The sequence below is a fragment of the Xiphophorus couchianus genome, chromosome 6, assembly GCF_001444195.1.
Source record: "Xiphophorus couchianus chromosome 6, X_couchianus-1.0, whole genome shotgun sequence".
NCBI classification, from domain to species: domain Eukaryota; kingdom Metazoa; phylum Chordata; class Actinopteri; order Cyprinodontiformes; family Poeciliidae; genus Xiphophorus; species Xiphophorus couchianus.
The window spans coordinates 23,977,043-24,004,964 of NC_040233.1; the positions used below are offsets into that span (position 1 = coordinate 23,977,043).

At 37.3% G+C, this 27,922-nt stretch overlaps 1 protein-coding gene across 2 annotated transcripts; it reads left to right on the top strand.

The window, feature by feature from the left end:
• LOC114146236 (vang-like protein 2) lies at positions 1 to 27,829 on the top strand. 2 transcript variants are annotated; one of them, XM_028020124.1, is made up of 8 exons: positions 1 to 121; positions 17,242 to 17,598; positions 19,744 to 19,867; positions 21,358 to 21,965; positions 23,357 to 23,490; positions 23,640 to 23,775; positions 25,771 to 26,014; positions 26,930 to 27,829. In XM_028020124.1, exons 2-8 carry the CDS (start codon positions 17,528 to 17,530, stop codon positions 27,188 to 27,190), a joined length of 1,578 nt encoding a protein of 525 aa, XP_027875925.1. In that variant the 5' UTR covers positions 1 to 121; positions 17,242 to 17,527; the 3' UTR covers positions 27,191 to 27,829. The 2 variants fall into 2 exon arrangements, with proteins under 2 accessions (XP_027875925.1, XP_027875926.1); XM_028020125.1 differs by lacking the exon at positions 1 to 121 and adding an exon at positions 498 to 660.
• The last annotated feature ends 93 nt before the right edge of the window (positions 27,830 to 27,922 follow it).

Genomic DNA, 27,922 nt, shown 5'->3' on the forward strand with positions numbered 1-27,922 from the left:
GGGGAACCAGAGGTGGGGCCAATCCGGAGAGGAGGCGGGGCCCCACGGAGCTTCGGTTGAGTGGGAGAGAGAAAGTGGAAAGTGAGGGGGGAAAAATACCTGAATGGACGATCTGGAATAAGTAAGTAGTATTTGTATTTTTTTATTTTTTATTTTTTGCTGTGGAAAATGTGTGAGGAGGTTCCGTGGATTGTGTTCCGTGTTTCCGCGGAGGGAGGGAATCGGGGAGGATTGTGTGGCGCTGGAGATCTCCGGTTTCACCCCCACAAACAATAGTCTGCAGGACGCGATGGTCGCCTTTTCGCCCCCTTTTCTTCCTCCCAAACCGCAGGGACGTTCAGGACCCTCGTCGGCCCCCTAATGTTGCTCTAGCTCCGCGGTGCTGGTTCTGATCCCGGCAGACGCGAGTTCGGGTTTCCTGGGATCAGAAACGAAGATGCGCCTGGAGGAAATGAGCGCGTCCGCTCCGGCTGTAGGCCGAAGGGTTTGAATTTTCCTCCGGTGCGTCCATTCATTTCAGGAGGGCGACCCGGTCTGGACTCCGGAGAGAAACGGACCGGAGGTTTCTGGATCAAGGGGCCTGAAAGAACCTCCCATTGTCCCGCATTTTAGAGCGGCCACAACTCTTGATACTGGGCTAAATGCTGCTGCTGGTTCCCAGTAAGTTCTCCCTTTGTGCATGTGTGCTGAATGAATGATGCAGGTTAGAGGAGCTAAATGCCTCCAGAAACCTTCTTCTTCTTCTCCTGTCTCTTTTTTGTCATCATGGGTCTGAAATTCAAACCAAAACGAGATGATTTTGCTGCTAAAGAGAGACAGGCCCAGCTTCAATGGGTATTGCAAGGCTAATCTATCAAAATATCGTCTGTATCAGTATTGGTTGAATAGGTGCATGTCAGCCTGGACGATAAATTGTCCCAGAAGTCATTGCGATAAACGATATTGTTGTTGTCTTGATTTCATTTTCGAGTAATATAATGGTAATGGCGTAACAATGCAATAACACATTATCAAAGGTCGATAAACTTTAAATTCAGATGAACATTTAACGTTGGAACTGGAATATATTTTAAATATCCAAAGTAAATAAGCAAAGCAGCCGAAACATCAAATAAAATGGATTATGAACTCTCAACTGAACAAAACTGTTCTTCAAAACACATGGATCATTAGTCTCAGATGGGGAAAACAGGCAAAACTGCCAGTTAGGACTTTTGTAAAAAATAAAAATAAGTAAAAGTGCAAACTAACCAACTTCTTCTGAATGTCAAATGTTTACAGCATTTTTCAAAATGATGCGTTTTCTATGATAAAAATTGTCCAAGTGGAAATTATCGTGAACAGAACAACAAATAAAATAAATTACAAAGTACCTGTCCTTCAAAAAGAGGATAGTTGAGACCAAAACACCAGACTGAAGAGTTTTGTTGTCCGGTTTTTGGTAGAAAGAGAGAGAAAAGAGAAAAACGATAAATGGAGATTATTGAGCTTGTTTTAATTGATCATGCGATTAATTGATTTATTGCTTATTGTGTCAGGCCTGCTTGTGTGTAGAGGTGCAGAAAAATACCAATACAGAACCGTAACTCCTACTGAGCAATATGAACTTAGAATTTTTAAAAAGTAAAGATATTCTGTGCATAAATAAAAATAAACTAACTTACTATTTAAAATATATTTTTTAAACAAGATTTACATATTTACATTTGTTTTCCAAAGTCCAAGGAATACTAATTTACACTCTGGAAGATGAAGATGTGGTGCATTTAAGGCAGGAAATGGAGTTCATCATCATTTCTGGCACTTATTTTATTCCTGTATTTAACAGCAAATATATTTTTATGAGTCTACATTGACGGAGGAAAATATGTTTCACTTAATTAGGAAATCTGTGGTAAATTATTGTGGTACAATGCCTTGCTAAAAAGTTAATTCCCTTTAACTCTACATATTTTGTCACATTACAACCAAGCACTTCAATGTATTATTCTGGGATTTTATTTGTCAGCTCAGCTCTAAGTAGCTATGAAGTGGAACCTTCGCTTAGTCAATATTTTTATTCGCCATTTTTATTAAAATGGAAAAAATTAAATGTGCCATACATTTGGATTCAGCCCGTCTAAGTCAGAATTTCCTAGAACTTCACTGTGTCACTGTGAAAACAGTTACAAGTGTTTTCTTGACCTTTTATGTCAACAGACTTTTTAAAATCTGTTCTTTATAAATAATCTAAATCAGATTAAAAGTTGTGAAAGTTTTATCACTGACTTTCCCCAGTTGAAGAAAAGGATCCCCACTGCATAATGCTGCCACCACCGTGTTTCACAGCAGAAATGGTGTTTTCTTGCAAATTTGCGATGTTCACTTTATTTGCAAAAACAAAACAAAAAATACTTATATTGTGGTCTGAGAGCATCTTCCTCAACATATTTGCTGTGTCTCCTACATGACTTGTGCCAGGCTACAGTAGAGCTGAAACGATTAATCAGATTAATCGTGACTAATCGATTATTGAAATACTAGTCAACTAATTCAGTAATTGATTAACTGAAGTATGCAGACTCAAAAATCCCATTTTGTGGAAAGAACAACACAGTCGGAGCAGGAATTAAAACAAACTTGCACAAAAATAGATACATTTTGAATTTAAGATCAACAAAAAACCTTTAAATATGTAAATATGTTCAACCCAGGACTCCTCAATAGGGATAGCTTTAGCTTCACCTGGTTCAAATTCTTTAAAAAATCCCTATAAAGCACATTTTACAATTACTAATAAAAAAAAACCCCAGTCAAGCGTTCACTAAAGGAACGCTGTGTTATTGCATTTTAGGCAATAACATGATTATTTTTTTATTAAAAAAAGGAATTGAAATTTTTTTGTGCATATTTTTATGCATTTCCAATATTGTATAAAAATATTTTAGTGGTTAACTGAAATTTGGTTGAGCAAATTAATTGATTAATTGTCAGAATAGTCAATAGATTAATTGATTACTAAAATTGTCAGAAGTAGTCTGCATGATGCTGCTTTATTCTCAGATTAAATAAATCATTATAACACTATTAAATTGTGTGTCTTCCGCAGACATTTGGTTGCACTTGATTTTATTTAGAGGTGTTAGAGTAAAGGGGAATAAATGCAAATGAACTACATGGTATACAAAGTTTTAAAAATATCAATCCTTTTTATTGCACTTCTAATTAATTCACTTCTACCGTCATCTGGAGCAAACCTGATGCCTCCATCGGATGATATCAATCAGCCAGTGGTTTTTGAGTTTCCCCTGAACCACATCCATCTCGTCTCTCTAAGCCACTTCCTGTCTCTCTGAGCCACTTCCTGTCTCTCTCTGTGCAGTAATTTACTGGGATTTGTAGATAAATCCATGGGGGGACTTTTAAAACGAGACACCAATGCAGAATAAATCTCATTGTACGAGTTTTGCTGGATGATAAATTGGCCCAGAAATTGTTGTGATGAATTATAATATTGTCGATTTCAACTATATACATATTAATGCAAGTACATTTTCTTAAATATAAAAAAAACTTTAATTTCTAATAGGTGTGAGAATTTATTGTGTTTATTATTTATAGTGAAAATTTTCAGATGATAATACATGATTTATTGTTGTCATGATAAATTCCGGTTAATGCTAAAAACTGTCTAAAATGTTACTTTTTTAAAACTATTTTCCGCACTGTTTTCTCCACAACAGTATCAGTAAATTAGAAAATATGATTAAATGAAGTTTCTACATGCAGATTAATGGCATAAATCACGTTTCTTTCAGTAAAGTGGCGACTTCAAACTTATTTTAAATAGGAATGATTTTCAAGAGCAGCATTTATGTGTGTGGTGCCATGAATTCTGCGCAGTTACCTAAAAAAGAACGAATATGTAGATTTTTTTTTATCATAATTTTTATCGTTATCACAATACTTCAGAGTATTGTGATTTTAAGATTTTAAGTATCGTTCACACCTAAAAAACATCTGACACTGGAACTGGAAAACATTTTAAATATCCAAAATAAATAAAACAATAGTAATTAAAATGTATTATAAAATCTCGGCAACTGAAAATCGCATTTCAAAAAATAATCATTCAGCTTAGACCTGGAAACAGGGAAAAGAGGCAGGTAGTGCAAACTAAACCATTTTGTTCTGGGTTTCAAATGTTTGTTTCTCAAAATTTCCAACAAAATTAAAACCAAGCAACTTTTAATTGGAAATGATGGCTGTCATTTTAATTTATCATGCGATTAATTGATTTATTGCTTAATGTGACTGGATTAGTCACCAGCACACCTGCTGCAGTTTTCTAAACCCAAAAGCTTTAAAGCTGACAGCAGCAGTTGTCAATGTCAATGTCAAATTTATTTATATAGCACCTTACAGCAGACAAGACTGCACCAAAGTGCTGTACAAAACAACAACACAAAAACAACAACACAAATGACAAAACAGAACACACATCATTTAAATGCCAGAGAGTAAAAGTGAGTTTTAAGAAGCGATTTAAAATGGTCCAGGCTGTGGGCAGATCTAATCTGGAAAGGTAAGTTATTCCATAAAACAGGAGCAGCAACAGAAAAAGCTCGATCTCCTTTCCTCTTAAGTCGAGTTCGAGGAACTGTAAGTAATAACTGATTATTTGATCGTAGCGTTCTGGACACAGACTGGAGATTTAAAAGGTCCCGAAGATAAGGGGGGGCTAACCCATTTAAAACTTTAAAAGTTAACAAAAGAATCTTAAAATCTATTCGATAAAAGACAGGCAGCCAGTGTAAAGATGCCAGAGTTGGCCTTATGTGGTCATGCTTCCTGGTTCCTGTGAGAAGCCGTGCTGCTGCGTTATGGATCATTTGAAGTCGCTGAATCTGTGATTTTTCCATCCCTCTATATAAAGAGTTGCAGTAATCCAGTCGAGTTGCCCAGTTTGTCTCTGGTTTTCACTGATGTTGTCCCAGCCGAGCGTGGGTGGTGGTCGATAATCTGTGTGTGTGTGTGTGTGTGTGTGTGTGTGTGTGTGTGTGTGTGGCCTGCGCTGATGAGCCTCTTCCTCTGATGGAGTCTGGGTGTGTGTACACGCTTATTTTCACAGTTGGTTGCCGAGCGGGGCCAGTCATTTCAGAGATGTTCCTCCCTGACAGCTGTTGTCCCCGTGCCAGCAGCTCCCAGCGTTTTCATGGCGGCTTCATTTCGTTTTGCCTTTGGGGACAAATGAGGCTGTAAAAAAAATGCATCTGTTTAAATAGAATGCAACAAGTTCTGAGCGATTTTATTTTACGTTTTCTAGGGTGGTTTTATTCAAAATCTTCCAGCGTTTCTCTTTTGACATCAAACATGGTAATAATAATGTTTTTTAAATCTCCACTTCTCATTAGGGGTGATTAATTATCGTGTAGTTTATCATATATCTTGATACATTTCTGAGAAACCTTTGATTTATTGTCTTGATAAATCTGTTGGGATTGTTGGTTTTACTCTTTTCTATTTTATTAAAGGACTCTGAAATGAAATGAAATGAAATGAAATGAAATTTATTCGAACATGATACAAATATAAAAATAAAATAGTGCACAGTAACAAGAAGTGCATAAAAAAGAAGAGGAAATACAGATTTTTTGTTTCAGTTAACATATCATGCTCAAAATGGGGTAGGAAGAAGTGAGAACTTATAAACTCCTACCCCCTAAACACTTGAAACTTTAGAGTCCTACTGTCATTAAAAAAATCAAAATCAAAATGGCAGTCAGAAGTAACAGTTACTAATATTTACCCATACATTTTCCTATTTTTTGCTGGTTTGTCTTTCTAAACCCTTACACCAAGTTGTTATCTGCAATACACACCTTATTGCTTTCTGTCACCCATATGTGTATCTATTGAAAATTACCTCCTTGTACTTTCTTTTGAATTGTATTAAGCTATTGCTTTGTTTTAAATCTTCATGTAACTTGTTCCATAACTTTACACCTTTAATTGAAATACAGAAGCTCTTTCTTGTTGTTCTAAAATTGCGGATCTTGAAGTTTGAGTGACCCCTTAAGTTATACCCCCCTTCTCTTTCAGAAAACGTGCTCTGTATGTACTCAGGTAACAACTTTTTAGATACTTTGAACATAAATTGAGCCATTTTAAATTCTACAAGCTCCTCAAATTTGAGAATTCTAGATATTATGAAGAGCGGGTTTGTATGCTCATAATAACCGACATTATGGATGATTCTAATGGCTCGTTTCTGTAGGACGGTTACCGGATGTAAAGAGCTCTTGTAATTAACTCCCCACACTTCACAACAATATGATAGATATGGTAAAACCAGAGAGTTATATAGAATATGAAGTGATTCAGCATTCAATACATGTCTAGCTCTAGCCAATATGGATATACTTCTACTGAGTTTACTCTGTAAATATTTAATATGAGGTTTCCAACTGATTTTGTCATCTATTATTAAACCGAGGAACTTATTAGTAAAAACCCTTTCTAGAGTTACGTCCTCTATTTGAACTTGGATTTCAGTATTTTTATAACAGTTCCCAAAGACCATGATTTTCGTCTTGTCCAAATTTAGGGATAATTTATTATGGTCAAACCATATCTTTAACTTACTAATCTCTGAGGTGACTGTTGAGAGAAGACGCTCTAAATTGTCGCCAGAGACTAGAATATTTGTGTCATCAGCAAATAAGATAAATTTTAATACATTGGACACTTTACTGATATCATTTATATAAAGATTAAATAAAACTGGTCCCAATACTGATCCTTGTGGTACTCCACAGACAGTCTCCTGCCAGTCAGATTCCACATCTCCCAATATCACAAATTGTTTTCGGCTCTTTAAATAACTCCTCATCCAGTCAGAAACTACTCCCCTAATTCCATAGCGTTCTAATTTTTTAAGTAGGATTTCATGATTTATTGTATCAAAAGCTTTCTTTAGATCTATAAATATCCCTACTGCCAGTTTCTTACTATCTGTTGCGTTGGTTATTTCTTCTATTAAGTCAGTTACGGCCAGCGATGTTGACCGGTTTGCTCTGAATCCATATTGACTGCTGATAAGTAGCGAATGTTTTTCTATGAATTGTTCCACTCTTTTCTTAAAGAGTTTTTCCAGGATTTTAGAAAATTGTGGGAGAAGAGAGACAGGCCTGTAGTTAGTGAAGAGGTGTTTGTTGCCAGTTTTATACATTGGTTTAACCTTAGCTATTTTCATTTTGTTGGGAAATGATCCCGTTTGAAATGATAAATTGCAAATATAAGTTAGTGGTTTAGAGATTCCTTTAATTACTATTTTAATAGTTTTCATGTCCAGATCATCACAGTCAGTGGATGTCTTATTTTTACATTTATTCACAATGTTTATGATTTCTTCTTCTAGTACAGGGTTGAGATATAAGGAGCTGGAATTATTCTCAATTTGATATTGCTGAGTTGCAGTTTTTGTAATCGGTATTTTTTCTGCTAATTGAGGTCCTATATTAACAAAATAACTATTGAATTTATTGACGACACTTTTCAAATCAGTAATATTCTGTTCATTATCTATGAAATAGTCTGGATAGTTGTTATTGTTAGATTTTCTAATAACTCTATTTAAAATATTCCATGTTTCCTTAATGTTGTTTTTATTCCTATCCAGTAATTTATGATAATAGTCCTTTTTACATGTTTTTATAATATTAGTTAACTTATTTTTATATTTCTTATATTTATTTTCTGATTCAGACGTTCTATGTTTTAGAAATTCTCTATAAAGTTTGTTTTTCTTTTTACATGCCTTTTGTATTCCTTTTGTGATCCACTGTTCATTTTTTTGATTGCTTTTCCTGTTATATTGTTTGATTGGGCAGTGCTTGTTATATAATATTTTAAATGTTTTTAAAAATTCTTCATATGCTGAATTCACATCATTCATTTTATATATTAATCTCCAATCGTAGGCCAACAACTCAGCTTCTAGAGCTTTTAATGTCTCTTCAGACGTAACCCGTCTGTAATGCGTCTCTATTTTTTGATCGTCTGTTTTGCACTTACAGTCGTAGACTATGAACACTGGTAAGTGATCAGTTATGTCATTCATTAATATTCCACTAGTTAACTCTGACCTGAACCTTCAGAGTTGCATAAAGACAATTACAAAGTTGGCCTTCTATCACCTGCAGAATATTTCCTGGGTTAAAAGACTAATGTCACAGAAATATCTAGAGAAACTCGCATGCATTTAGCTTTAGTCACATTGATTACTGCAACAGTGTCTTCATTGCCTAAAAAATCAGACAATTGCAGCCGATCCAGAACTGTTTATTTAATGAGCGCATTGATAATATTAAAATAAATGTGCAGTTACAGTTTTCAGTTTAGTGATAAAAGTCAAATTTCTTTATGTGACTGGTGTCCTAAAGAAACGTATTACAAATGGGAATGTTTTTCAAGAGCAGTATTTGTGTCATGCAGTCACAACTGTACAGTTACCTACTAAATAGTCCTTATTGTCGCCTCGATCGTTATCACAGTAGTACCATAAAATGTCGCGATAAAAGTTAAATTTTTTTTTTGCGTCACGGCTTTGTTTTTCCAACCAGGAAATACTTGGTGTAACTTCTTTTGGCCAGCTTAACAAATAACTTTTGAGCAAGATGTAAGTTTCTCTTGATTTAAGTAAATATTTTCATTAAGATTGATTAAACATAGTTCTAGTTCCAATGTCAGATTATTTCACTTATAACAACACATTTTTCTATGCCATATGTAAAATAATCTGCCACTGGAACTTGTACTTTAAAAAAAATCAATATTAAGGAATTATTTACTTAAGATAATCTCCTATGTCTTGCTGAAAAGCTACTTGTAAGTTAGTTTTGTCTTATTTCAAGTGTACTAAGATAGTCTCACTAGAAACTAGACCAACAATACTTGGTAAGATTTTGAGTTTTTGTTACTGGGGCTTCTCATTGAAGGAACATTCAGCTGTAGAAACATTATAATTAGTAAATTGCTGGTTTTGAAGCAGTGGGTATTTACCCCGTGGGTTTCTTGATACAGTTCATTCTTCCTCTGCTAGCTGTACCCTTTGAATTTGTTGTCAGATTTTGTGCCTCGGCTGCTACTTTAGGGTTAAAACTGGAATCTAAGTTAAGGGGACATTTTGATGAGGTTCTGTGTTTTTATATTGAGATTTGTTTTGAGAGACTGCTGCGTTCCTCTGTTTACACTGTACGCAAACCCTTTGGTCTGAGCTATAAAGCTACTCAGCCGTGTCACCAAGCAGGCCGGAAGCCGCCTGTGGACCACACACACAGATCACTGCAGTGAATCCACTCTGGATTTTCACACAGCAGAAAAACTCAGTTGAACTGCAAACGTACACTTCTGTTTGGCTAATAGTGTGGTGAAGAGATGTGAAGCTTTGTGTGGAAAGAGGAAAATGTTCATGCAGCAGGAAGATTTTTTGTTTTACTGGACATACTGGTGCATTCAGACCAGCCTGTGGGCTTAGAGTGCAAACTTGATGTTGGAGCTTTAAGTGTAAAGGTGTTTTCACATCTGATAGTCAGGTGGACTTGTTTCAACTGGGGATCAAAATTGCAACATTTATCACATTTTCACTGTATCAAATGAACTAAACCCTTTAAAAACTGTTCCTCTCCTTGCCTGTGGGGGCGCTGCTCAACGTACCACTGAAGGAAACGACACAAAAACTTCTGAGCACAACTTCCTTTTTCACAAACTGTAAACAAAAATCAAGTAGTGTCAGATTTTAGCGGTTGAAGGACTTCTTTTCTGTGTTTTGTGACATTTCTCCTGCTAGCGCTAGACTTGTGCGTTTGCTTTGGTTGTATTTACCCAGAATGCACCGTGCTATAGTCCGCTTTCTGCTTTTGGAGAGATTTCCAGTCCATTTGGAGATATATAGTCACCTTCCTAAAATAACGGCCCAAGCATTTTTCTTTTTTTGCCAAAAGTTATCTTCACTGCCAAAAGATGATTTAGCCAAAACAAAAAATGAGTAAGGCTATTATCTTAGGACGGTGATGGCTCAGAATCTTACCAGGTACTTTTATCTAGTTTCTAGTGCAAATATCTTAGCACGATTGAAATTAGACATGCATATATTAAAAGTAACTTTTCAACACATTATATGTGTTTGTTTTAGGTAAATAAGTCCTTAATATCAATTTTAAAAAACTACCATTTCCACTGGCAGATGTTTTTTCATTTGTAACATGGGAAAAATGTATTTTTATAAATGAAATAATCTGCCAGTGGAACTAGTACTTTTCGTCAATATTAATGCAATATTCACCTAAAAGTAGGTCGTACATCTTGCTGAAAAGTTACTTGCAAGCTAGTTTTGTCTTATTGTAAGTGTAGTAAGATATTTGCATTAGGAATTAGACAAGTCACTGTTTTTGGTTCGCATCAGGGTTTTATTTCCCATTCACTCCTTTCCCAAACTAATCTGTCTTTTTAGGAAAATGAAATTGAGTTCTATTAAAGCGGACTAAACAGGCCTGGTGTGAATGCACCCTAAAAGAGGACTTCCAGTGAGTTCCTTTAACTGGGCCAAAAGGACGGATGAATAGGAAATCTTATACTTCCCAGCAGTGGACCACACCTTTTGTAGATCAAGTGCTGTGTCATATTCTCACTTACAGGCTTCCAGAAAGGTGGCAGACAGGTGAACTCAGCATAAACATGTAACTCAGCTTATTTAAGACCAAGCTAAGTACGTGGCTGTTTACTTTAAGCTGCCCGAATTTACAGCCCTTTTAGCATTTCTGATCCAAATAGCGTAATGCTCTGCTCTTTTTGCTTCTTCAAACCAGTTTCTTTTGTTTAGTGCTGCCTTTGTTATTTTGGAGAGCGTGTAAGCTGGAGACGGGCTCCGGTTTCAAAGACGGACCCCTCTCTGCTGAGCTTTCTGTAGCATCTGTGGCTCGTTAAAGTGAACAGCGGGTCAAATGTGGACGTCGTGACGCAACCTTTACAGGAAGTGGGGTCTATTTCTCTTTAAAAACAGCGCTAACATACATCAAACCCGCTCGATGCATTCATCGCTACCTTCACACGAAGTGACACAAATACGATTTTTTTATTGCCTTAATGCGACCCGAGTTTGATCTTTTCATGACCGTCTGAACACAGATCGGGTTTTTGTTTTTAATGCGCCACAGGCCACTTGAATAGGTGGTTCTAAATCTGATACGTACCAAATCTTTTCAAATGTAACCTGAATCTGTATGGCCAGGTCGCATTAATCCGACCTGAACGTCATTGACGCTCGACAAACGTCACTATTCTGCGTCCGGATGGGCGCAAGCGGGAAGAAAAACAACCATGGAGGAGGAAACGACGATTAAGTTACTAATGTGCTGGTTCCGGTTGAACAACAACTTCAAAATCGTAAGATATGCTCCACCATTAAGCATCCACGTCTACTTCCGCAAACACTGAGTACTTCTTCTTCTTCTTCCTCTTCTTCATTTTTATGGCGGTTGGCTATATTTGACGTTATTGCGCCCCCTTCTGCGCATGCGGGTCACTTTCAGGTCGTCTGTAGTTCACACAGGACATCACAAGTCGCATATTTGGAAGCATAGACATGTTTGGAAGTGTGAACGACCACGTAAAAAATTATGATGATAATAAATCAGATTTCACAAAAAAAATCGAAGTGGAACATAAAAGGCTTGTTGTCTTAACGTAGCCTAATATTTGTGCTAAGTTGTCTATTTGAAGACGGTTTCACTCTTTGTAGATGTTTATTAGAGGCAGGTTAGAATATTGTTGTTTGAACTTGATAAAAATATTAGGATGTTTTTAAAAAAAACATGTTTATAATGGAAAAAAGCAGTAATTTCTGCTTTAGTTCTGTTTTAATAAATAATAAATCAGTTAATCACATGGTAAATTAAAATGAACGTGATCATTTCCACATGGACAACAATCTTTAAAGAGCCTTTTTTGTATCACTCAAAACCCGTCATTTTGAAAAATGCTGCAAACTTTTGACACCCATTACAAAGTAGTTGGCTAGTTTGCACTTGTATGCATGTATTTATTTTTTTCAAAAGTCTTAACTGGTATTTTTTACCTGTTTTTCCTGTCTGAGACTAATGACTAATGTGTTTTGAAGAACAATTTTGTTTTGTTAAGAGTACATAATCCATTTTGTTTGTTGTTTTGCTTGTTTTTTAAAAATCTGTTTTGGATATTTAATGTGTTTTGTGGTTCCAGTGTTTTAATATTCTTTGGAAATTAAAGTTAATTAAATTTTTGAGAAGGTGCACTTGCTTTTTATGCCTTTATCGTTATAGTAGCATAATATCATCGTTTATTGCTATCATTTCTGGGACAATTTATCATCCAGCGAAGTTTATCATGACATGAATATGCTTCAATGCTATTTCTAGAATATTGGGAGCTGTTGCATTTGATTGGTTAATTATTTTCCTTATCCACGCTGATTCTTACGTCTTCTTTGTGTTGGATGTTGGGTCATTAGCTCTTTTATGAAACTGGGTTTCTGGGTAATGTCAGGGCCGCTGTAACTAAATTAGAAGTATTCATAATATAATTAAGGCCAGTTGCAAATGCGGATTTTGAGATTTTATCTTATGGTGTCTTACAGATCAAACATCAATAATTGGTTAATGTGTTTTCTTGCGTTAGTGATGCCAGAAAATAAAGATAACATGTTTTTTGGATGCGATCATAAAAAACAAAACCAAATAAAAAGTACTGTCTTTCATTCTGTGGCACAATGACATTGAAATAATTTCCCATTAGACACAAGGGTTATCTACCTTTAGCTGTTTAATGCAGGAATTTTAGATGTTTACAGGTAAATATGCCACTGGAATAACACAGGTGTTACACCTTCATGTTTTACTACTTTGAATCTCAGCTGCAGCTTCTGCAATTATTACCTAATTATTATTTTCACCAGTCTGCAGGATAAATAGGGCTCTTGCACATGGAGGCTATTTCAGCCGCTAGAAGAAAACCTTCCAGCTGAAGTTCCCTTTAATTAAAACACTGTTTACATTTAATTTGTTCTAACAAAATCTTTTCTTAAATCACTGTGGGATCGTTAAAGATTTCTCAGATAAAACATAAATATGTTGATACCTGGAGAAAACTCATTAATCCCTGAGAAACAACATAATTGACAACACTTAAAACAAGCATTTTTAGCCTACTTTTTCTCCAAATATCTTAGTACATCTAAAATACGACAAAACTAACTTTCATGTAACTTTTCAACAAGATACAGGAGCTTGTTTTAAGTAAATAATGTCTTAATATTGATGAATCAAATACTAGTTTTACTAGCAGATTATTTTACCTATAACATTTGAAAAAGTGAAATTAGTACTTTTTAAAATCAATATTAAGAAATTATGAGTTAGTTCTTTATTTCAAATGTACTAAGATATTTGCACTTCAAACTAGACAAAAAAATTGGTAAGTGTATAAATTATGTGGTTTCTCTGTGATTGATTTTTCTCCAGGAATCAACATATTAATGTTTTGTCTGTGAAACTGAAATCCGATTTTAGCAATGATGGAAATCTTTCACTACACTACAGTGATTCAAAGCAAAGCAGTGTTGAATCTTTGTTTTCTTTTATGAAGTTGTTTTGTGCGCTATGTCACATATTTGAGCATAATCCAAAAGTCAGAATGCCCTCTCTTATTGTGACGATCAAAGAGTAGCTTTCATGCGGTTCAGGATGAATTGTGTCCACATTTTTCTGCCGCTAATCTCCTTTAAAAGCACAACACGACTCCGCTCCTTCCTCGGCGATTACTGGAGATAAAAGCTGGTCATTACATTTGAGGAGCAGGCTGTTAGTCATTTGAGTTTTGCGGTTTGGAGTAAACATGGTGGTGAGGTTTTGCTTAGAGCTGCAGGGTTTCAGAACCGTCTCCGGCCTGGAGAAGGATTCCAGTCTCGGATGAGAGAATCTGCCCCCTTTATTGGAAGACTGGAAAACCTAAAGGAATCCCACAGAAGGATTTGTACGTCATTTGGCTGGCAGAAAAGTGGATTTTAAAGACTGATGGAAAGGAGAAACCAGGATTTGTTGTGCGAGACGGATCGGATTGTCAGAGGCCAATCAAAACCTTTCTCCTCTCTTTCTCAATTTATTAATTGGGATTAAAATATTTGTTCAGTTCAGACTTGTGGGAGATACATATGGCTGAACTGACTAATTGCCAACTAATTTGGTAATCAATTAACCCTTAACTGGAGTATACAGATTAGGACTGGATGATATAAGTGCTTCATCAGTAGATTTCTGACTTGTTTGGGGAATCTGCCCCCTTTAATTGAAGACTGGGAAACCTAAAGAAATCCCACTGATGGATTTGTAAGTTATTTGGCTGGCAAAAAAGTGGATTTTAACCCTTTCGTGCATAGTGGTCACCACAGTGGACAGCTGTCTGAAAACCATTTTCTTCTGCTTCTTGTGGATTTTTGTTATAAAAGCACACAGACATCATAAAATATACCATCAACTACTGACCATCAGCTGCAAATGCAAGAAATTATTTTTGTTAAATCCAATATGGCCGACAGACTAAAAAGCATGAAGACCGACCCGATTCCTCCTTCTGCTGTAGACTGTAAAAAAACGACTGTGACACCAGATAACCCCTAAAGATCAATACTACTGATGTATTTTTCAAATAACAACTTTGTATTTGGAGAAAATTACGATTGATTACCTAAAACAAATAAAATAAAATAATTTTTTACAAAAAATGTTTTCCTACCTTTTTTATGTCTTAAGAAAATAAAAATAAAATGGAAAAAAATCCTGACACAAAGGATCATAATTCATGCATGCCTGTTATGCTTCATTGAACAAGTTAGGAAGGATCAACAGGCTGTACTAAACATCTTTATTACATTATTTTGCTCAAAATCATTCTTAACTAATGAGATTTTAGTCTGCTCAGTTCTGCCTATTTCGAGCTGTTTTTGGGCCTCTGTCACGTTAAATCCAAATAAGCTGCTGCTGGCCACGCCCCCAAATCAACGTTTACACTCTCGCATGAAAAAGGCTGCAAACAGATGTGCAATTTTACAACTGTACGTCTTTGAAAAGCAGAAGTAGAGCCCCCTGCACAACCAACAAGAATTCAGCAAGTGGTTTCTGGATGGTAAGGCAACAACAAAACGCTGGTCTTTTCCAGCAGCCATTGTACAGTGCATACAGTGGTAAAACCAGTTGACCAAAAGTACTAGTACTTTGCTTGGGTTGCTAGGTAACGCGCAGTGCCTGCAAGTTTGTGACATTACATTCTGTAGGTTTTTGAAACAGCCCATTTTCCAGACACCAAAAAATATTAACTTATTGCCAAAAATTAAAACACATGGGTGTTTTTGTTTTTTTTACTTTAAGCGTTTGTTTTGTTTTTGGAAGCATTTGAGACTCAAATGGAGGTCCAAAAATGTGCAAAATGTGGATTTTGCACAAAGAAACAGTTCACCAAACCGGACCAGAACTTGTTGTGTGATCCATCCGTTTGACACAGAGGCCAGTCAAAGCTACGCCCTCCGCTTTCTCAATTAACCACAGTCTGACAGGCCGACATCCGTCATGCCTCCACTTTTATTCCGGTGACCTTCCTCCAGTGTGGAGAACAGGCTGACAGAGGCCGGCGTGAGGTCAGGTCTCCACGGCAACTGTCTTCATCTGAGCACCCTGTTTCATCCCCATGGCAGCGGAGAGAGGCCCCGTTTCCCCGGGGACCAGGGGCACGAGGGAGGGAATGCGAGCCGGAGTGAGGGCAAACAAGTTTAGTGCAAACACCGTAATCCAATATGGCTGCCATTGTGCCGCGGCTAACAGAGGCTGGAGCCGACGTCTTGGATGGGAGATACAGTGGTGTAATGATTAACCTCAGCAGAGGCCAGGAGGATGCGATCTGAGCGGGAACGGAGAAACCAGAACCTGGGTTCAGGGGGTTAATGGGTGTAAGCGTCCATGGAGGACACAGGGCTCCGTCTGCAGGGTGAGACCTCTGATTCCCACTGTGGGTATAAAAACACAGACTCTTCAACACAGACGTTTCACCGCAGAGATGCATATTTAAAATGACTCATTTTCTGACCAACCCTCTTTAAATCTGTTGTGAATTAAATGGAATTAATTGATTAATTTCATGATAAATTGAAAAGAGATTGATCATTTCTGTTCTGATGATACTTTTTGAAAGGCAGTTTTGTTTATAGAGACATAATCCATTTTATTTATGGTTTTGGATATAAGTTGGGTTTTATTTTTCACTTTTGTTCTGGTGTTTTATTTAGAATATTTTAAATATTTACATTACATTACATTTTGAGTGGAAAATTGTAATGTTTGCTAGTTTTCTCAGTTGTTGACTATGGAGTGTCTTCTGTGACTTTGTGTGTTTTTGTAACGTAAAGGATTTTGAATTGCCTTGTTGCTAAAATGTGTTTTACAAATAAACTTGATTGATTGATTTACAAATGTATTAGTCTTGCGTTATTATGCCATAAGCAATATATTACTTGAAAATGTTCTCAAAGCAACATTATCACTTAATGCAATAATTATTGGGAGAATTTTTCCTCCACTATTTGTTGCATTTTTTCCCTCATATGTAATTATTTGCTTTGAGTTAGTAAATAAAACCATACCGTTACTGTTAAGTGTCTGCTGTTTAATGCTCCATTTGTTTTACAACCTGTCACTTATTTAATTTCTATACTTAACAAGTCAGCAAAATAATTTATTACTTTTTTGTTTTAGCTGTTTCTTGTTTTTCTTTTCTTTCTTAGGGTGTTCACCTAAATCTATTTTCTCTTGTTTCTTTTTCTACTTGTATATTAATATTGAGGGGAAAAGAATCCAAGAATTGTGCTGCAAGTTAAAGATTTTGAAATATGGAAACTGAGACGTTGGACTTTGTAGGCTGTTATAGTTTGAAACTCTTGTTTTGTTATTTTTTTACATGAACACTGATTTTAATCTAGCACTGGCAGCATGAACGTAAACAGCTTTGTGGAGCCGATAGAAAACAAGCTGTCAGCATCAATTATAATGAAGGCAGGAAGTTCAGTGGAAATTAGAAGGTGGTCGTTTCTTAGTTTGGTCCATCTGGTTTTTGTTAAATGTTCATTTAAAACCACAAGATTCAAGTAATATAAAAATTTAATCTTTTTTTTCTTGTTTTCAGATCTGATCCACATCATCTCTCCCCCCGCTGTGACTCTCCTGCCCATCATCCTCTCCCAGTCCCTTCTCCCCCGTGTTCTCCCGCCTCCCTTCTTCTCCGTCCCCCATCTTCATCAGCCTCCAAGATAGATTCCCTCAGGAGCAAGGTTGATCTGCTCAAGCTGCCTCTGGCTCTCTCCACCAAGTCCATCTCCGAGCGCAAGCGCCAGCTGGGAGGCGCCGGCGAGCGGCGCAGCGCGGGGGGAGGAGGCGGGGCTCGTACAGCCCGCTCACCGCCGACCCGAGACATGGACAACGAGTCGCAGTACTCGGGATACTCTTACAAGTCGTCTCACTCTCGAAGCTCCCGAAAGCACAGGTGGGTACGAGTCAAACGTCCAAACATGGTGTTTCTTGTCAAATTTACAAAAATGATCTGAAAACCAGCAACTTTGTTAATTCAGATTTCAAAGGTAAAATGATCAGTATTTGAGGTGTTTTGATACAAATATAAATCGAACGTTTCGTTGACACCAATTAGGGATTACATAAATTTGGATCAGAAGAGTCAAAGTAACTTTTTTGCAAATTCTTTCTTTATTTTTTTTTCAGAACTACATACATTAAAAGGCTCCACAGTAAAAAAATAAACAGTTTTTTACACAAAATGCTACAATTTAAAGATGAGCAAAGATAGTCCAACACTTGATATACAGTTGTGGAAAAAATTAAGAGCCCACTGCACTGAACCATACAGAAAACACCATGGTTATTCCACCAGATATTGATTTATGTTAAAACATTAGTATTGTTGTTTCTAAATTAATCTGAATTGGTTTTATTTGCATTATTTGGGGTTTGAAAACATTGCATCTTTTTTATTATTTGGATCATTTCTCATTTTCTACAAATAAATACTAAATTTTTGCTTTGAGTTTCGAAGACATGTTGTCAGTAGTTCATAGAATAAAAGAACAATGTTCATTTTACTCAAACATAGACCTATAAAAAGTCAAATCAGAGCAACTGGTAATTTTGCAGTGGTATCTTAATTTTTTCCAGAGCTGTATATTCAGTTTTAGGGGTGGATGACATGGACCAAATTATTTCTCTTGATACTAAGTGATGATAACAACAATGTATTATGTCTTTTTTAGGTAACTGTATGACTGTGACCGTGTGTCACAGTTTTTAAATCCCCACAAACACAAATAATTCTCTTGAAAAATATAACGAATCTATAAAATTATTTTTTTTAGCACAGCAGTCACATAAAGATGCGTGATTTGTATAATTTCACTGAACACAGTAACTGTATTTTCATATTTGTTGGTATTTATTGATGGTTTCACGGAACAAACAATGGAGAAAATAGTAAAACTATCAATCCTGGCTATAAGGTCGTTTTTTTAAACAATAATAATAAAACAAAATTCTTATTGTGATAAGAAATGTGTCACAATAAATGATGAACAAGGCATTGTTTTGTTCAAGATGATTTTTGGAAAATATTGCATAACAACTAGTAATTCCAGCTTCTTCTATCTAACCACAAAGTAAATCAGCGGAATAATTGGTATTTACTTTCTAAAACTCGTAAGCCAAACCTTTAATTTTAAATAATCAATAGTTACCTGAAAGAGAAATCATGCAGCTAAAAGTATTGGGCACATTTCCACTAAAGTGAAGAGAGCGGAGCTAATTTTTAATGTAGCAAACTTTTATCAAACATTTAGTCTTTCCCTAAGTTAGTTATTCCAGATAAATTGCTAACATACTCGGCTGTTTTGTAAGCTTTCAGTTGAATAATGTTCAACATCTGTGTTGAAGTTTTGATTATCGACTCTTCAACCAGTTACTTTTATATTCATGCTCTTATTTTGAAGTGGACAAAGACTGCTTATGCAGCAATTCTATTTCCTCTCCTCTTGTTCTCTCACTTTTTTAACTTTACTTGAAAGGAGAAACATACAGGGACGTAATAAAACACAGACAGAAAAGAAACGTCATAATGGAGAAATGTGACGACGTACTGAAAATGTCAGGAAGAGGAGAAGCTTCTTAAAGAGACAGACGCTCAATTTCAAAGTGTCAAATTTCTTTTAAGTCATGTTGCATACATACAGCATTTTTATAACAATCCAACTATAACATAGAGCTATTTTGGAGTAATTATGTGCCTGGAAAATAACTCCACCCCTTTAAATAATAAACGGACGGCATGTTGAGTAGAAATTTTTACATGAATTTGATGCATTTGCTATCAGAATAAGGATGTTGAAGCCATCAGAAGAACATATGAAAAACAAAAGCTGAAGATTATTTTTACGCTGAATCAAACAAAAATAGAAAATGTTTGGCATCTAATTTCAAACTTAATGTTTATGCGTAACAACTGTTTCAAATCATTGTCTGTTTTTCTTTTCTGGCTCTGATATTATGATGCATTTCAGACACAAAAAGAGGGAAAGCCACATTGCTGAGCGCTGAGTTTCTCTGTTAATGTTTGTGTTTTGGGCTTCAGGGACCGGAGGGAGCGGCACCGCTCCAAAAGCAGAGACAGCAGCAGCCGTGGAGACAAATCAGTCACCATCCAGACGCCCGGAGAGCCGCTGCTGGACGCAGAGTCGACCCGAGGAGATGACAGGGTCAGCCTCACCGACCTTTCTGTTTTTAAACCTCTACATCCGCGGTGATTAATGTTTAACATCAGGAATTATCCATGCAGATTAATCATATATTCCCAGCCTGGATAGATGTTTATCTGAGTGTAAACACAGTTTTGGGCGACGCTGCAATCTTATCACAGCTGTCTGCCTTCATAACAGAGGCTTGTTGACGGGTTTCGGTAGAGCGGGCCTCAGGAGTGGGCTCTTGAACTCCATCAGCGGCCGATTGTGTTTTGTTGGAGCAGTCGCTCATTTGGTTTCAGTCGCTGTCAGCAGGGAAGAAGCAGGTGTTGACATTTTCCCAACAGAGCCTCTAACTGCAGACGATGAATTACTTTGAGTTTAAGGGTGTGTTTCCAGTGAGGGGGGGGGGGGGGGGTTGTTTCTGGATAGACAGAAAAGGAGGCTTCATTTTTCCTTACTTTTTGATTAAAAATAAGGATGGAAATGTAATTTTCTTAATTACATATTTGTTTCCAGTCTTAAAGAATCCCTAAATATGACTTTATTTTAGCAGTTCTTCAAAAAACACTTTGACGTAATAAACAAAAAACTTAATAATGTATAGAGAAACTGGAGGGTTTATCTACGCATCACCAGAAAGACTAAATTAAACTTTTCTGCACTTTTAGAGGCTCCCAAGTGCACAAAGAAGTTTGATTTTGCGTAATATGACCTCTTTAAAAGAGTGTGTCCAACATGTGGAGCGTGGGCAGTTGGTGCCTTCTGAAAGATTTTGTTCGGCCCGCCAACTCGACTCAAGCATGATAAAAAAATAAAGTTAATTTGTATTGCACATTTCAGCAACAAGGCAATTCAAAGTGCTTCACATCATGAAAACATCATACAAAATGAGCAATAAATATTTCATTTTGTCAAATGCCACCATCAAAATTATAAAAAAAAAATACTCATATATATTAATTATTGTTTTAGTTCTTTTGAATCAAAGGTAGCTCTAAACAAATGGGTTTTTAGTCTTGTTTTAAAGGATCTCAGTATTTCAGCAGTTTTTTGGAAGTTTGTTCCAGATTAGAACAGCATAACAATTGAAATAATTCTCCATGTTTTGGTTCTGGTTCTGTGGATGCAGAGCAGAACCAGAAGACCTGAGTAGTCTGGAAAATTGAAGAAACAACAGCATCTTTAATGTACTTTGGTGCCAAGTATTCAGTGATTTATGAACTAACACAAGTATTTTAAAGTCCATGAAGACACTGTTGCAATAATGAATGCAACTAAAGATGAAATATGAGGAAAGATGGCTCAACACTTGATATGTATTCAGTTTCTCTAAATCTTGCTGCGACGTTTGTCTTTTAATCCTGGAAATGTTCTTCAGGTGATGGAAGGCTGACTTTGTAACCATCTTTATGTGCCTTTGGAAGTTCAGGTGAAATTTCAGGCCTGATCAGTAGTTTCTAGCTGCATGATAACTCTAAAAAAACGTCTGATCCCGTTTCCTGCAGGATGATAACTGGGGAGAGACCACCACTGTCGTCACGGGAACCTCCGAGCACAGCATCTCAAACGAGGACCTCACCCGCGTCACCAAAGATCTGGAGGAGTCGACGCCGCTGGAGTGCAAGCGCTTCATCGGCCCAGCGCTCGGAGGCTGTCTGAGTTTCTTCGCTCTCATCACGCCGCTGGCCTTCCTCATCCTCCCTCAGGTCCTGTGGCGGGACGCCCTGGAGCCCTGCGGGACGCCCTGCGAAGGCCTGTACGTCTCGCTCGCCTTCAAGCTCTTAGTCCTGCTCATCTCGTCCTGGGCGCTGTTCCTCCGCCCGCCCAGAGCCACGCTGCCACGGTTCTTTGTCTTCCGCTGCCTGCTGATGGTGCTGGTGTTCCTGTTCGTGGCGTCCTACTGGCTGTTCTACGGCGTGCGGGTGCTGGAGCCCAGAGAGAGGGACTACAGAGGCATCGTGGAGTACGCCGCCTCGCTGGTGGACGCCCTGCTCTTCATCCAGTACCTGGCTCTGGTGCTGCTCGAGGTCCGACACCTGCAGCCGGCTTTTTGCCTAAAGGTGGTCCGCAGCACGGATGGAGCCAGCAAGTTTTACAGCGTGGGTCATCTCAGGTGAGTGACTGATCCTGGAAACACATTCACAATATGACTAGCTCAAAATACTCTATGTGAGGGGCGTCCAAAGTGCTCTTTCTGAGTTAAAACATTAGTTTTGTTTTTCTAAATGGATATGAAATTGTTTTCTTTGCATTATTTGAGCTCTAAAAGCACATCAACTTTTTCCTTATTTTAATCATTTCTCATTTTCTGCAAATAAATACTCGATTTTTGCTTGGGATTTCGGAGAAATGTTGTCATAGAATAAAAGAACAATGTTCATTTTACTCAAACATGTACCTATAAAAAGTCAAATCAGAGAACTGATCATTTTAAATGGTCTCTTATTTTTTCCAAAGCTGTAGATGGAGACTTTCTATCTTTAATTTGGACAAAATTACCATAAATGAGTAAAATCTTCCTACAAAATAAAATATTCACTATAACACAAAGGAGTGATCTTTACATAATCACACTTTTGTTTTTGTCTTTTCTAGAACCGGTGACTTTTACTGAAAAGCAAACTTTGCTGCACCCAAATCTGTTTTTCATGAATTTAATAAACTTGCGAGCATTTTCAAAGACCGTTTGACCTAAATTTTAACTTTATTCATCACAGTTGATTAAATTGTGTTCTATTTTTCTCCAACTGATACCTAGAAAATTTGCTAAATTATTTTCAATAAGGCACATATCCAGAACCTTTTTAAGTTTTGGACCTAGAACAAATCTGACTTATTTATTAGGTTAAATGTTATATGTTTATTTTATTGTTGAGAGGGGAAAAAACTTTTTTTTGGCCCTCCAGTCCTTTTTGCTAAATGATTTCAGCCCAAGTGACAAAAAGTTTGGACACCCCTGCTCCATATTTAGATTAATTAGGATACTGTGCAGGTTTCCAGCCATTGTTGAGCATCTTTTGATTTTCTTTCCATATATCCTGATTTTTCTTAGACATTTTTGTATCATAAACTACCCTGGTAAGGAACAGGAAGTGGAAACATGCCTGAAGATGTGTTTTTTTTTCCTGACTGATGGCTTTTATTTTGGTAATAAAAGTTTTGTCTAACCAACAGATTTTTTACTAAAAGCTTGACAAGAATAACAAATTCTCAAAGCTTGCATGTTAAGCCTGAATTTGCACTACTACAGTTTGTTTAGTCTAAATGTATTTTAATGTTCCAGGAAACATTTTGAGCCTCAGTTGGTTTATTTTTCTACCGTTTTCTACCCCAGAGGAGAAGCCTCCACCTCTCTGCTCCTGATAATGATGTTTTATCTTCATGTTTCTTTGGAATGGGCTGTAATTAAAGTATTTTTTATGTCATAAAAGGATGCACAAGCATTTCTGTAAATGTCTAGAGTATAGCAGTGGATGTTTGAGTGGTTTTGTAATTTGTTTGCAGCATCCAGCGAGCGGCCGTCTGGGTGCTGGACCGGTATTACAACGACTTCTCCGTCTACAACCCTGCTGTGGTCAACCTTCCCAAGTCCATCCTGTCTAAGAAGATGACCGGATTCAAGGTTTACTCCCTGGATGGTGAGTGATTATCACTCTAACCTCAGCCTGCTTGTGATTCTCCCACACACGACGTTATTCCCCTTTTGTTCTGACTTTGAGTATTAACACCAGACGAAAACCTGTCGTGCAAACCTCTAAACCCTCCCTCTGCGTGTGTCGTCTTGCAGAAAACACCACCAATAACTCGACGGGCCAATCGCGCGCCATGATCGCAGCGGCTGCCAGGAGGAGGGACAATTCCCACAACGAGTATTACTACGAGGAGGCCGAGATGGAGCGCAGGATCCGCAAGCGCAAGGCCAGGTTAGCTACAGCAAGCAACGGTGTAAAACCTGAGAACAGAACCGAAATCTGCTCCTGTTCAAAGTAAACGGGCATGTAGTGACGAGAGAGCAATCGTGGAGGCTGCTGTGGATATCATTAAGGCCTTTCCATCATGTAAACTCCGACAATCTGACTTAAGCCTTCATTTAAATGAGTCATGGTTGTCCTGTTCTCACATGTTTTGGTTGTTACGGCTGCTGTAAAAATCAGACAGTTTTCCGAGCCAGGCTTTTCTTTTGGAGAAAAGCTTGATCAATTGGCAGTCTGCCACTTTGAGAAGTCATGCTAGCTTATGTCCTAACAGTCCAGAATGATGAGTTTATTCTGTTTGCTTAGAGCCGAGGCATTGATTACAGAGGAACACATAGTTTCAGTTTTGCTAGCCTCAGATGAACTGGTTAACTTGACTATTAGGGTTTCATAACTTGATACTGTCACTTCTAGTATATATGTTATCTCACTGGAAGGTGTAGAAACACTAAACAAATAATTATACTCAGAAATATAAATGGCTTGATCTGTAGGCATAGTGTCTTGAGAAAGTGTTTATAACCCTTGAATTTTTCACCTCAAAGGTTTCTTAGAGAATATTAGTGAACAGCAATCAAGAGTGACTCTAGAAGAGCTGCAGAGATACGGGTCACATTCACGCAAAAATAAAAATAAAAATCTGTTTCCAGTCCCTGCAACAACTGCAGACATAAAGCCAGAGCTACTGCAGAATGTCTTAGACCTAAATGAAAAGTGCAGACATAAATCCAGCTGCAGAGCTGTGGCAATAATTGATAACTGATGTTCACAGATGCTCTCCATCCAGTCTGACTGAGCTTGAGCTTTTCTGCAAATAGCAAAGGGAAAAAAATACCCGTTTCTAGATGTGCAAAGCTGGTAGAAAACCCAACACATCTGAAGCTCTAATTACAGGATTCTATAAAAATATTATCTCTGGAGAGCCAGTCACAAACGCATTTTCCTGATTGTGTATTGATAAAAACCCATTAACAAACTGTTAAAATATTAATAACATTCAATAAGAACTTCTTTAAATTAAATAGCACTGAACATCTTTCCACATTGATGAGTCCCTCCAGGATTTTGGGATTGCTTTCATGATTTTCCTCCCAATCAAACTCAGATTCTGTGGTGCTAATTTAATATTTGCAAGGAAATTTACCAATATTTGTATATTGGTAAATATGATAAAGTCATATTTATCATATTTATCATGGTAAATATGACTTTCTGTTACTAGCCATATTAGTCACAGACTAACGTCAGATAAAATAAGTTAGAAGTACGAAATACTGCCACCTGCAGGTGGGAGTTAGAAGTCACTTAAGCTCAATGTTTTTGACTATTTTTGTGGAAATTTGCAATAAACTCACAATTATGCAGGGGCCTGTTGATTTTCACGCAGAATTAAAAACAAACAGATTGATGTAATGCGGCAGTAAACAGATAAAAGCTGCTTTAATTTGATTGATACAATAATATATAAACACACGAGTGTCTTAACAAGCTATGATGAACCTTGAGTTTGACACAAATAATAAACCATTCATCTACAATTTACTGTAATTAGGCCTGTCATGATAATACATTTTACTGGAAGATAAATTGTCCCAGAAGTTATTGCAATAAATAATATGGTTGTTTCGAGGTCATTTTCAAGTAATATAATAGTCATAATAATGTAAGAACAGAATCTCAAAGATCAATAAATTCTACTAAACATTTAAGACGTTTTAAATATTAAAAATAAAGAAAGAAAAGCAACAGAAACAACAAAATGAAACGAATTATCAAGTGTGTGGAAATAAACAAGTCAACTTGAGACCAGCATCCAGTTTTTGGTACAAAGAGAAAAACGATAAATCATGCAAATCAAAATTATTGTGATTAATTGATTTATCGTTCATTGTGACAGGCCTAATTGTATCCCATGTTCGGTCGTTGTCATGGTTACCTGTCCAGGCTGGTCGTGGCGGTAGAGGAGGCCTTCACACACATCAAGCGGCTCCACGAGGACGAGGCGGCGGCGTCTCCCAAGCACCCCCGGGAGGTGATGGACCCCCGGGAGGCGGCGCAGGCCATCTTCGCCCCGATGGCGCGCGCCATGCAGAAGTACCTGAGGACGACGCGGCAGCAGGCCTTCCACAGCATGGAGAGCATCCTCACGCACCTGCAGTTCTGCATCACCCACAACATGACGCCCAAGGTGAGAACTAGGCGTTTCCATAGCGATGTGTTACATCGACTGTATTGGCGTCAACGTCTAAGTAGGAAAGAAATGCTGTTTCTCCCGTCTTTCTTTGGGTCTGATTTTCTATTCTTTCTTCATTTTTTGTTTTTCATTCTTGTCTTTCCTTCCTTTCTTTTTCTCTTATTTCCTTCCCTGCGTCCTCCCTCTGTCCCTTCTTTACTTTGTTCGCTGTATCTTTTATTTCTCCATTCTCTGTTTTTCCTTGCTTGCTTTTTTGATTGACATGTCTCTATTTTTCCTTTTTCCATCCTCATATTCTTTCTTCTTCCCTCCTGTCTTTCTGTATTCTTCCTATTTTTATTCCTTCCTTATTTTTTCATGCGTTTTTCCTTCATGTGTTCTTTCTTTCTTTTCTCCTTTATTTTATTTTCATTTGTACTTTTTTCTTCCTTGACTCCTTGCCTCTTTCTATTCCTTCCTTATTTCCTTTCATACTTTTTTATTCATTTGTCCTTCATTCCTGTCTTTTTGTCTTTACCTTTTTTCCTACCTTCTTTCCTTCTTTACTTTTTTCATTGTCCTTTTTTCCATTCCTTCCCTTTTTTTTTGCATTATTTTTTAAATTAATGTCTTTGTTATCAATTTTCCCTTCTGTCCTTTTCTTATTTCCCTTCCTCTTTTCATTTCTTCTTGTTTCTTTATTTTTCTTCCTTCGTTCTCTCCTTTCATGCTTATTTTTTCCACTCCTTCCTTCTCTCCCTCTTTTTATTTTAATTTTTACTCTTTTCTTCCTTGTGCTCTTCCCTTTTTCATCCTTCCTGCTGAACCATAAATCCACAGTGAATGTTTGTGTTTTATATTTTTATGATGGAAGGTACATTTCTGTGAAAGGATAAATTTATTAATTTTCTGTCTCTTTTTGTTTGTCAGGCCTTCCTGGAGCGATACCTCACCCCGGGCCCCACCATGCAGTACCAGCAGCAGAGCGGCAGGGGGCGCCAGTGGACTTTGGTGAGCGAGGAGCCCGTCACCTCGGGCCTCCGGCAGGGGCTGGTCTTCTCCCTGCGGCGCCTGGACTTCTCCCTTGTCGTCACGGTAACGCCGCTTCCCTTCCTGCGGCTCGGCGAGGAGTTCATCGACCCGAAGAGCCACAAGTTCGTGATGCGGCTTCAGTCGGAGACGTCGGTGTGAGCGGGGCCGCTCCTCCTGGACGTGACACGGACACGCTTCATTATCCAATCAGCAATCAGCCTTCTCTCACGCTCTTCTGTGACAGAAACCAATCAGAAGGAGGAATGCTGCTTTTATTTTTGATCATCAAACTGTGATTGGCTCAATGATTGTTCCAAATAAAAAAAAATAAAAAAAACGAACAGAGGCCTTTTCGCCGCCGGCGTTTTCTCTCTAAGAGGTTTATTTCTCTTTAACCACTGAACCACAGAGGAGCAGTGACTCAACACACGAACGCAAGAGGAAGAAGGAGATTATGTCACTTCCTGTCAGTCACTCTGGTGATGTTTTCTCCGATAGCGGATGGATCTGCTTTTATATGAGAGGGCGTGGCTTTTACTGTTTTAACCTGCAGAATGCAGCAATACGTGCTGTGAGTTGATTGTTTTTATGTAAAGAAGAGCGGATCTACATAATACAGCTTTTAAAAAAATTATTTTCCCATGATGCACCACAAAAACACAAAATATTACCACGTATTTTTGGACTAGTTTCCTGTGCAAACAGGAAATAAGGCAAAACTAACCTACAAGTAACTTTTACGATCTTGTTTTAAGTAAATAATTCCTTAATATTGATGTAATAATACTATTTCCACTAGCAGATCATTTCATTTATAAAAATATATTTTTCCCATGAAATAATCTGACAGTAGATCTAGTACTTTTACATCAATATTAAGGAATTATTGAC

Coding starts and splice junctions, on each gene's coding strand:
- LOC114146236 (XM_028020124.1), top strand. CDS start 17,528: ATGGACAACGAGTCGCAGTACTCGGGATACTCTTACAAGTCGTCTCAC. Junction 23,491..23,639: donor CAAGGTTTACTCCCTGGATG/GTGAGTGATTAT, acceptor GTCGTCTTGCAG/AAAACACCACCAATAACTCG. Junction 23,776..25,770: donor ATCCGCAAGCGCAAGGCCAG/GTTAGCTACAGC, acceptor TTACCTGTCCAG/GCTGGTCGTGGCGGTAGAGG.